At 31.2% G+C, this 12,738-nt stretch overlaps 1 protein-coding gene across 1 annotated transcript; it reads left to right on the top strand.

Annotated features, from left to right (window-relative positions):
* Window positions 1-1,228: 1,228 nt before the first annotated feature.
* LOC123655353 (putative sodium-dependent multivitamin transporter) lies at window positions 1,229-10,957 on the top strand. The gene is made up of 9 exons (XM_045591165.1): window positions 1,229-1,345; window positions 1,422-1,984; window positions 2,068-2,164; window positions 2,262-2,426; window positions 2,952-3,109; window positions 3,562-3,766; window positions 4,358-4,546; window positions 6,415-6,576; window positions 10,613-10,957. Exons 1-9 carry the CDS (start codon window positions 1,229-1,231, stop codon window positions 10,643-10,645), a joined length of 1,689 nt encoding a protein of 562 aa, XP_045447121.1. The 3' UTR covers window positions 10,646-10,957.
* The last annotated feature ends 1,781 nt before the right edge of the window (window positions 10,958-12,738 follow it).

The following is a 12,738-nucleotide window of genomic DNA, read 5'->3' on the forward strand; positions in this document are numbered from 1 at the left end:
AATTAACCAAAACAGAATTTCGTAGTCGACTATTTTCTACCCAAACCATGCCATTAAAAAAATTTTGTAACTAAAAAAATCTTCAGCTATGCCCCTATGTTCTCGTTTTTTTTAAATATGCGTATTTTTTTTAACGAGTGTCTGAAAATTTCTGAAAAAATTAGACAATATTTCTAGTTTTTGAAGACTCCTACTCCCTATGTTAATAAGAATATGAAAAAAATCATGGCAGTTAAAGGTTTTATGTTACAAAAATATTTGATCTAGTGTCATTATCCAGGGAAGAAACAGTCGACTACGTTTATTTGGAGAAAGAGCCGGTATCCTTTTCTCTTAAACTTGAATAATATAATTTGTGATAGTGTACAGAAAACAGAAAATAAATTATTAATCATTGTTTGTTATTTACTTATTTGCTACTGAGATAGTCAGTCAGATGACCTTCAAATCAAAGGTTTCAATGAAATCAAAATATTATGTGAAAATGAGCATGTCTAATTGTTTGCATGTAAATATTTCCTGAGCCATACTCAATAATTTCTGGTCGACGTTCATTTACCGGTTCAGACAGCAATTAAGTCAAAACACGTTGTTTATTTGTTTAATAAGTATAAATTGTTATTTTTATATATTTCATTAAACGACTTAGAACTGTCTATAATTAAAAGTAACTTAAGCGTAAATTAATAAATTCAAAATAAATAACAACATTTAAAATTTAAAATTTTTCAATCACTGCCCATTTACATAAGAAAATAACGCAAATATTAATGAAAAGTGGGAAGTTTTGTTGCGCTCAACCCGTCTTGACATACGTGCTCACCCGAATGTAATGAACATTAGTCTAGATATTATTCCGGATCTTCAGCCATCTACGCGCCCAGTTTCATTAAAATAAGATATAAGTAATATAGAAAGAAGAGAAAGAAGAAAGAAGATATAAGAAATAAATCAAAGAAGTCGCTTGTATTAGCTAAACAACTCTCTCGCCTATAGTTACCTAGCTACTTTCCAACTTGTACGGCCCTATAAAAATATCTTCCGGTTAAATTGAATAACTTTTTATCGGAATATTAATTAATTTAAATGCCACGTTATTATGAAAATTTATTGCTTGCTTATTATAAATATAAGTAAATAATAGAAACTATAGTTTTTAATTTAATGTCACATAATATGTGAATTTGAAACGTAACTTGTTTATTAATAATACTCATTACAGATAAAAATGATTCAATCAATATTTGGAGTATGGGACTACGTCATCATGACGGCGACTATGATAGCCTCTGTAGCTATTGGGTTATATTTCCGATTTAGCGGTGGAAAACAAAAAACTAATGATGTAAGATTTACCTCTATTTATTTTACTGTAACACGGAACTATTTTAATTTGTAAAATAAGTTTTTTTCCTTCCCAGGAATACCTCCTAGCTGATCGCAACATGTCAATCTTTCCTGTAGCAGTCTCACTGATGGCTTCATTTATGTCAGCTATTACATTGTTGGGAGTATCTGCTGAAAATTACTATTACGGCATGCAATTTGCAGTCATAAATTTCTCATACGGCATAGCCACTCCTATAGCGTCCAATTTATATTTACCTGTATTTTTTGGTTTACAGAAAACTAGTACTTACGAATATTTAGAGTTACGCTTTGGTCCACGAATACGAATGTTAGCATCTTTAACGTACACTTTGCAAATGATTTTATACAATGGAATAGTTTTATATGCACCTGCGATAGTTCTAGAGTCAGTGACGGGTCTTGACAGATTAGTTTCTATATTAGTAGTAGGATTGGCATGCACGTTTTATTCAACCTTAGGAGGTATGAAAGCTGTTTTATTCACCGATTTACTGCAATCATTTCTAATGTTTGGTGCGGTATTCAGTGTTGTTATATTTGCATCAGTACAACTTGGAGGATTTGAGAAAATATTCATTAGAGCGCAAGAGGGTGGTCGGTTAAACTTTAACAAGTAAGTAGAAAACAAAATTTTCAGACATTTTAAAAGGGCTCTGTCTCTTAGACTTATATTATTGACAAATCCTTTTCGTTCAGTTTCAGCATCGATCCAACAGAAAGGCACACATGGTTTTCTTTGATTATCGGTGGCTGTATAACATATCTCTCCTTATATGCTGTTAATCATACACAGGTGACTTTTATCATAAATATTCTTAAATAAAACTGTAGTATAAGGCTATTTTATGCTAAATATTTGATTTAATATTATTCATATTGTTTTATAATAGGTACAACGACTTCTTACTGTGAGCACATTAAAACGTTCTCAGCAATGCTTGTGGTGGAGTTGGCCTGTTCTTTCAGTTCTCAGCATAGTCACCTGCATGAGTGGATTAAGTATATATGCGGTGTATAAAGACTGTGATCCGCTGACTAGCAGAACCATTAGTGCGGTAAGAATAAACTTTTGTTATATGTTTGCTTTGTTGGTTTTTAAATGATAAAATTTAAGTTTCAATAAAATCAAGAATATAATTTTATTTAAACACAAAACTATAATTGTTAAGTATATACTTTTATATCGTAATAGCTTTTTAACATTTTCTAGACTGCGTTAAGTACAGTCATAATTACAAATGATGACAATGTAAACCGTAACATCAAACAATAAATAAATGATGTATATTTTAGTAATAATTATCATTTAGTCTTGTGCTTTTATCTTTTACAAGGACAAAAAATACTGTATCATCTTATCTTTTAATAAAACTAATACTTACTATTTCGACTGAAATATTTGATATTTAAATAAGATTTACAACTATTTTTAACCATTATGTTCACAGCAAATTAAAAATAAAAATTATTGGAGTTTGATGTTCTTTTATTCAAAAGTTTTTATTAGTATAATTTTGTATGTTTTTGAGTAATAAGCCTGATACTAAGAACAGTTTTAACTTAATTTTCAATATTTTTAGATGGATCAGCTGATGCCATATTATGTGGTAGATGCAATGAAAATTGTGCCCGGTCTAGCGGGTCTGTTTGTGGCGGGAATTTTTAGCGCGTCTCTGTCTACTATTTCCGCTGCTTGTAATGCGCTAGCGGCCGTAACACTTACAGATTATGTAAGCAGGTAAAGTACATTATCATTTCTTTTTATACGACATCTTAAAAATGTACACTATTGTCATTTAAAAGTTCGAAAATAAATTTATCTTAATACATATTTGTTTAATGTAAGACCTTAATAAAATGATACTTTTATCTATTTATACTCCTTGTTTTTTTATATTCCTTAATCGTTAAGTAAATACTTTAAAATTATTAAGTATAATACAATATAGCATAACTCAAGTTTTGTTTTACGAATTTTTTGATTGCATACGTTTTTGATTTCTCAATACTTGTTGCTGTCACTAAATAAGCAAATGAATGGTAGGTTTTTACTTCTTATTTTGTATAAAGCCATACATTGAAAATAAACAATTAGGAAGATAAGTACACATTGATGTAAATACGCAAACGGAGCCTTATCTGAGCGAAAATAAAATAAATTTGTGGTAATTTAATTCATACTTGTTTCAGGTGGTTTAGGGTGAATTCATCTCACATACCGTGGTTGACGAAGCTCGCTGCGTGTGGTTACGGTCTCTTGTTTCTTGCGTTAGCGTTTGTCGCCGAACATTTGGGCGGAGTTCTTCAAGCCGCTCTGACGATATTCGGCGCAGTGGGTGGTCCGTTACTTGGTATATTCACTTTGGGAATGTTCACTACTTATGCGAATGAACGAGTGAGTCTTAGTTTTGTTATCGTTTTTTTTTTTTTTTTTTTTTTTGTAATTTTTACGTTTAACTTGTGTTTATTTACTTATGTAATACTTTTTTACGTCACAATTAAAAAAGATATTTTAAAACTTAAGATTTGGTATTTATGTCCAAATTAAGCGCATTGATTTAACAAGCCATTATCAACATTTACTTACACAAAGTTACACACGACTCGCCGCGATTGTAATTTTCGTCACCTGTGACTTGGCGTCTGCAACGTCGCCGTTATAAAATATTAATAACAAAAAAACGGCGTAATATCGGAAGTTTCAAACTGATATAATTATATACAAAAGGTACATTAAAAGCTTATACACACGCCGAAAACGGGCAGCAGCGTCTTCGGTGCGACAAAACCAGTACTGCGGTCACCAACCCGCCTGCCCAGCGTGGTGACTATGGGCAAAACACATAAGTTCACGTTATTTTTGGCGTAAGTTTGTGGAGGCCTATGTCCAGCAGTGGACTGTATAGGCTGTAATGTATGTATGTATGTATGTACATTAAAAGGCAGAAAATATTAAAATATTAAATGAAATGCTTTTTATTTTCAGGGTGTATCAGTTGCTCTCCTCAGCGGCATGGCGTTAACTCTTTGGATAAGTTTCGGAGGGCCTCGCCCGGCGCCAGTCAAACTGCCGCTAAGTGTAGAAGAGTGCGCATTCAACGTCACTTTACCTAGTCAATCTCAACCAAGAGATTACTTTTATTTATACAAAATATCTTATATGTGGACGAGTCCCGTAAGTTGTGTTAAATATAATTTGTTTATTTTATTTTGTCTAAGCGCTAAAGGCTTGAATAAGTTATTGCTGATAGACTCTAATAGCCTATCAGTAACTTATGTCTAAGATAAACTCAACTAATAAAACAGACAATATAACTTGCCTTGTTAGCTAGTTAAGTTGTATGTTTAGATAAATATACAAGTTAAATACTCATGGAGCAACGGTCACAGCACGGATTTGTGGCTGTTGAACTGGCGGTTGCAGGTTCGATCTCCGCACATGAAAAACATTTATATTGGCCATACAGCTATTTGCCGTGGTCTGGGTGTCTGTGTAGTCCTTGTGGGTCTCCCCACCGTGCCTCTGAGAGCACGTTAAGCTGCCTGCGACTGTTATCACGTACATCTGATAGCGATCGTTATTCGTAGTAGGAAATATATCCGCTAACCCGCATGAGAGCAACGTGGTGGATTAAGCTCTGATCCTTCTTCTACATGGGGAAAGAGGCTAATGCCCAGCCGTGGGATATTACAGGTTGAAGCGAAGCGTTTGGATAAAATACGTCTAATTCCCAGTCAGTACAGAAAAATTTCACGTTAGGGGTGGCCAATACGGTATCATATATCGAAATATCGACACAACCCTATACGATATATCTATATATAATAGCATATTATAGCCATACGATTCACTGTGTCGTATTCCCATTAAAATGTCGTATCGACATATCACATCAAACTATGACAATATTTTGTCATAGTTTGATATTAAATATACATATATCACATTACTTATCTGCCGTATTATTTAAATGTAATGTTTAGTAATACTGAACATTATTTACAATTTTCGGTATGTTTAAATTATTGAGATCTTCATAAAATTGTATGTACCGAAAGTTTTGTTTAAATTAGCAGCTTGTGTGCTTTCTGGTGTAAAAAAATACTAGATAACTATGGGCTAAATTTTCCGCAGGTCATTCAGGTATATAAATTTTTTAAAATAGCAACAAATAAGTACCTACCTATATAATTCAAAGAAGATTCTACAATCTTTCAAAATATTGTAGATGTATTATTAAATATTGTTTTCATTTTCTAAGCATTGCTTTGAATTTTCTGAAAACATTTACCATAGTAATGTATACTGTTTTCGCACAAACAGAAAGTAGATATTTCAACGAACAAAAAGCCCACCAAGTTTCTTAAAAAAGCCGATATTTCGACGTGAGAATTTTTGATTAAAAATCAAAATAAGGCGAAAAAATTAATATTTTAAATCAAAAAAATTACAGTGTGTTTGGAACATAAAAAAGTAAGTTTTCACCAAATTTCGTAAAAAAAAATTTTCTTGTAAAAGATAAAAATAAAAAACCAAAAACTTGATTTTCTGAATTTTTCTCATGAATTTTTGCAACAACAAAAGTTGTAGATCTTTTTACTACTCACAACTTTGTCATTAAACTTTTTTCCATAGGACTTGTAGTTTAGCCGGAAATCGAGATAAACCGTTTTATAACCTTAAACCACTCCTCCCTACCATTTCCCGACCTCAGATCACTCGTAATTTATTTTTTCTATCATTTTCGTTGTATTCTCTTCCTGTTACAATGGGTTTCTCCTACTATATATTTTTTTGGTTTCAAAAGCTAAAAACACTGGTCTAATACTTTGTTTCAATTTAATATCATAAATTTTGATGGAATTTTGCTTGAGCCTTGATTAAATTACTTTTAATTATCATAGTGAATATATATATAATATACAAATAAAGTGAGAACTGTTATTTTTGTTGAAAAATAAATCGATGTTAACAAGAATAAAAAACGTAGGTGTACAGTTTTAACAAAAGACACGTAATTGAAAGCGATTCAATCGTTCCAGATCGGATTCATCTGGGTGCTGGTGGTGGGGTCGGCGGTGTCCCTCGCGTGGAAGCAGCGGCAGCCGTGGCAGGCGGCCGGCCGCGAGCACCCCGACCCCGCGCTCTTCACGCCGCCGCTGGCCAGGAGACTGAGGGCGAGGAGCGAGAAACCCACTGTACAGGTACGATTACCGCACTCGCCTATTTCGCTTTTGCATGATATGTATATAATGCTCAATTCAGACTACGCTATAATAAACATTTTTGAATATCATATCAAAAATATACCTACTTATTTCTTTTTTTTCCTCTAATCCTAACCCTAAGGTTGCCTGGAAGAAATCGCTATCGAGCGATAAGGCCGCCTCATTGTGCATTATACTTTTTTTTTCTTTACAATTCTGTATGAAATTACTCTGTGTGGTGTACAATAAAGAATAAATAAATAAATAAATAAAAAATTGACCGCTCCAGCGGGGTTCGAACCCGCGTCTCCGACTGACCGTGTCTGCGCTCTAGCCAATTAAGCTATGGAACGATGTACCCGCTAGAGCGAAATTTTTGATATGATGATTTTTATTTTCGGTTTAAGCGAACCGTGGCGCCGTCTATAGTGAGTTCTTTACAGAGACCCGTAACGCTATAATATATTAGCTTTCGTAGCATAGCAATGTCGTTCATCAAATACTTGTTTAGGATACGTTCACACTTAGCTATACTATATATTACTAGCTACGCTTCGCAGTTTCATACACGTAATTTCCGATACTGTAGAAATGATGGGATAAAATGTAGCCTATGTCTTATTCTAGATCTCTATCTACATACCAAGTTTCATTGAAATCCGTTCAGTAGTTTTTTGCTTAAAAAAAGTAACAAACATACAATTTCACACATTCATCCAGTCTCGTAAACTTTACGCTCAGTACACTGTGCTATAAATCCCGCGACGCATTCTCCACTCCACCCCGCAATCAGACAAATACACTATATAATTATCAGCAAGGTAAAGATAAGGAATACTGACCTTCAACCTGCGCAGTAAATAATTTTAAATCTCTTTTTTCGCGCAGAACTGAGGCAGGCATAGGGGAGAGGTAATCATACTTTTGTACAATGTTAGTCACTCACATTTTACGCATAATTGTCACTCGTGCGCTTTTTACGATTCGTTCCTTTCCGGTATGCTGTGGATACTAGTAACGGCGGCGTAAGCTTTTATCGTACTATAATTATTCTAAGGTTGAATTTCCTCGCTTAATGAACTTACAATAGTGTTCAGTATGAAATCCATTTTGTGAACACCCTCATAGATCGCGGTAAACTGAGTTTTCTATAAATCTTACTTCCTAAGATTATGTTGCGTAATGTGAACGCAATGCTTTATGACTTATGCTATATTTAGCTAAATAGTATAGCGTAGTCTGAAATCATCTAAGTGAGTATTTTTGTTTTGGGAATTTTAGTTACATATTGGGCACAATCTGTAAACTTTGTTTTGGGGAAATATTTTTCATGTATTAGGTATATTCAAAATATATTTTATTGTTTTTTGAGATATCATGGGTATTTTGTAATATTTTAAAATCATATTGGACAATTTTGAACTCATGTTCAAAATCACAAAGTTAATAATACTTAAATAATTTAGGTAAGTAAATTCCATCACATCGACTATTATATATTAAATAGTTGACCTACAAATATTTCTGATAAGATTTACTTGAATATTTGTTGTTATAAAAATTAATTTAGACGAATGTTTTGTGTACATAATAATATGTTATTAATATTTATTTGTTATTGTCACTCTGATTTACTAATTAAAAATTACCTTTGAGTATTTTTAAAAGTATATAACTTAATAAACAGGGTTAGAAATCATTTTACAATATTTTAATTTTTAAATGTGTTTGCTTGTCTTTATTATTGGTGCTTTTCATTTTGCATGCTCATCATAAGTAGATCCAGCTCACTAGTCAGTTTTTTCTAGATGGATACAAACATTGCGCACTGAAAGCTCACACGCTTCTAAATGGAATTTTATGTTTGCCATATATTTAAAGGTGGGTAAATCGCTATTGTACATAATATTAAACGATTATTGTAATGTTGCAATATATATATTTACATAAACGGTTTATATACATTAAGGCAGTATAGCATAAATTGTACCCAATAATTAAAGTATTAACTTAATTTTTAATTTCTATCGCCTGGTATGTATATATCCGTTATTGTAGTGGGCCATTTTCAAGATTTGTTATATAAAATTTTCACTTCTTTAAGTATAGATATCGGCATAAGAGATTATATGCAAGTCCTGGTGAGAAAATTGGAGTAAAAGATGTAGATGGATACATAATAACTAAAAAATATATCACTACATAGTATAAAACAAAGTCGCTTTCTCTGTCCATGCACATGTATGTACGCTTAAATCTTTAAAACTACGCAACAGATTTTGATGCGGTTCTTTTTAATAGATAGATTGATTCAAGAGGAAGGTTTATATGTATAATAACATCTATTAAATAGTGGAGAAATACTGTTATTTTTGAGTTTTCTAATGTTATGTCGTAAATAATTATTTTTTTTTCGCTTAAATTGCAAACGCAGGCTGAACCCTACGAGATTTATCAAAATAATGTACTAAGTATTGTACACATTGAAAAGGTCTACAGAAAACTCCACGATGGTATATACCTATCTCTTATGGGTATCCCACAATAACATTTTTTTGTCATTTACTTTTTACGACAAATAATGGCTAATTTTCGAAGCGATTTTAACCAATACAGCATTAATCCTTATCCAATTAAATACCTTAAATGTATTTTTTATTTAATATAGATCTATATGGCCCTTTACAGCATATGATTTAAATGAATATTTTCGAAGATATTACAGATTTAAAAATCGCGGTACGTAGCGTTTGCGGCGGTTCCGGCCGGCTTTTACTCTTAGTTAACGCGTGCAGTACGGGCAGTAATGAATAAATCAAAACTACTGGATCGATTTTAATCATTTTTTCAGTGAATGACATAGGCTATAATTATATTTTATACCCGTGCGAAGCCGGAGCGGGTCGCTAGTATTTGATAAAAGAAGCATATTACTGAACAAAATCAATTTAAAAATAATTATATACGCATAATACTGTCACTGTAAAAACTCTTACATGATCAATCCTAACATAGGTTCGCAAATCCTAATCACCTCTTCTTAACAAGTCAATAATTGTGATATTTTTTTAAATATGGTATTAAACAGGGTCTTTTTATGATTCACCTTTCAGATTTATGTAGTCCTAGTATTTTTTATATTTATTTTGAGTGGGTCATTTACTTGGGTTTTACTTTTGGTAAAAGATTGATAGTAAAAACTTATATTGAAATATATCTTAATGGTTTTACGTACTAACAAATAGTCCGGTAAATTTAGTGATAAAATAATAAAAACTCCGACACAGCTGAATTTTGCTAGAGAACTTGGGTACACCGACAGAAATAAAGTACCGAAAGTCCTAGAAAAGTTATTTAAGGTCAAAGGTCAAAATTTTCGGTTTTAATAAAAAAATATAGCCTTTTAATTTTGATTTTGATTGATTTTAATTTTGATTGAAAAATTGTAGGTCATAAAGTTATCTGCAAAAATTTCCTTATATTTTTTTTTCAGATATCACGATTCTAAAAGTTAGTGTGTTACATTTTACATTATATGCACACTAACGCCACTTAGACCACGTAAAACATATTCAGGCACGCCTTTATCATTCCTTTTGAGTGGATTCCGTTGGTGTCATATATGTATTTAGTGCTAACGTCTCGTCGGAGTTTTTGTAATTTGAAATGTCTATTTTGAACCGGAAGAAAAAAGTAACTTTCTGTTATAATACATATTAATAAGTTCGTTTCGTCTCTTAATCGCGTCAGCCTTAATATCCCACTTCTGGGCATAGGCCTTTTTCCCCATGTAGGAGAAGGACCAGAGCTTAATCCACGACGCTGTCGACTCTTAATGCCGGTATCTATTATACTTTTTGGTATTTATTTGAAATATAATAATAATACAATACAATAATAAATAATAATACAGTACAATGTATGTAGTATATAAATATGTTCTAATAAATTTGGTTTCTTATCCTTGTTTTTATAATAATATTAATTACATAGTTTTAAGTAAAATATTTATTTCTGTGTTCTTAATTTTCAGTGCGAACTTCTGAAACAAGACTTTCAAGAATAATGTTCCCTGGATACATTATTATTATAAATTCATATTGAATGTTCAATAATTGTAGTATATTAATAATTAATAGGAGTCAAAAAGCTTAGTAACACTTAATATTAAAATATCCTTTTTGTTATGTCGCAATCGAATGCCAGTTACATTTATAATAGTAATATACATATAATAATGTATTAGAAAACTAATTTCAACAATAAATTCAATTTTCGATTGTTTAAGTGGGTTGTACAAAAGTTGAACACTATAGATATTATGAGTTTTGTGATTAAAAATTAATCATAAAATCAGCAACGAAGAAATGTTAGTTTACAAAGTTAATATTAATTAGTTTGAGTGCGTGCTACATGTGCAACCAGCACCTGTGCTGGTTGTAACCAAGGCATTTTTTTTATTTAAATAGAAAATATTATCTAAAAAATCAAGTAAAAACTAAAATTTGATAAATTATTTATTATATTTTATAAAAAGGTTTGGTTATTGACATTAATATTTTATTTAAAATAAAATATTTATACAGCATATTAAAAATTTTAGTAGTAATTATTTGTTAAACGCAACTATTTTAAAAAAAACATTCCTAATTCTTAAATATAATAGTAATGTTGTACCAAAACTGTGAAATGTGTTAAATAAATATTAAAATATCTGACGTATCAAATATGTGAAAAATAATTTATATTTATAGTCTATTCGTTTTAAGCAAATACTGAGTCATCGCTGTCACCTTTCCTTACGTACGTATTAGATTAATTAAACTGTAGTAAATTAAACGCAGTGTTCAAACTGACCAGTTGGACTGAGCCATTTAGATAGACATTCAAATTTTCTACGATTTTATTAGGGGCGTAGTTAAGCTAAGTGACAGTGATCAGTCACTACTTTGTTAACACGAATAGACTATAGGGTATATATTGATAAAAAAATGTTAATCATTTATTTTATTTTGTTATCGTATATACAAAGTGTAAGAGTAATACTTAATAATAACTTGTGATATCACTCAAGATCTTCCAGAAACGCCTTATATGTAATAAAACTCAAGTTTCTATTTGACTCTTCATGCGTAAGTACTTATAAACTTTTATATTTATAAGTACCCACGCATAATTTTATATTATAATTTTAACTAAGATAGGGATAGTAGGAGTTATTCTGCTCAAAATCTGGAGCAGCCTGACTTGGGAATACCTCGACCTTGCAGAAGATCACAGCTAAGTAATACTGCATTCAAGCAGTGTTGTGTTCCTATGTGGTGAGCAAGGTGATCAGAGCTCCCGAGGGGAGGGGGTCTCGGTAACGTGCTTGCGATGTTTCTTACGATGGTAAGGTGAGCCGTCCGCCTGTTTGCCGACTTAGTTGTATAAAAAAAATAGTTTGTGTACTTAATTATGGATATTATTTACAACAAGGAATTTCATTATCCTATCGAACTGCCTTAAAATTTTAAGTATTCAATATTTATCACTAATTAATGTTCATGTTTTCAATAATTGCATCATTACTATTTGCATTTACAGCCAAAGGCTAAATACACAAAACTGCTTAGAAATGTGAACTTATTCACCAAAAACTACCACAATTTTGTGCCCAACTATCAAAATATTTAGTGTATATACACTAAAATATACTTTAATTTGTCAATGCATCTCTTTTTAAATATTTATTTCATTTTATAATTGAAATGGTATAACATTTTAATTTTAAACAATATTTTTAATTTACATAAAAAGTATTTATATATTTATACTTTATCGCACACTTACGAGTAGATTAAAAAGAAACCTAGTGAATAAAGTGCAAAGGCTGTCTTGTCACTGAAAGTTATTGCTTACAGACAACCTCTATAAAGGTAACATTTTTAACAAATAACAGGCACACGGTGCAATTTATTATACACAGTACAAGAAATCATATATACAGCATATATAATACACAAAAAAATATATTTACATATACATAAACGTACACATGCACACATTTACATGATAATATGCATAAAAATAATTACATACATATATAATACATAAACAATTTTTTGCTAATCATATATCATACAAAGAATGTTTGACGATAGGTATGACGTAGAAATT

The sequence above is a fragment of the Melitaea cinxia genome, chromosome 7, assembly GCF_905220565.1.
Source record: "Melitaea cinxia chromosome 7, ilMelCinx1.1, whole genome shotgun sequence".
Classification (NCBI taxonomy): Eukaryota; Metazoa; Arthropoda; class Insecta; order Lepidoptera; family Nymphalidae; genus Melitaea; species Melitaea cinxia.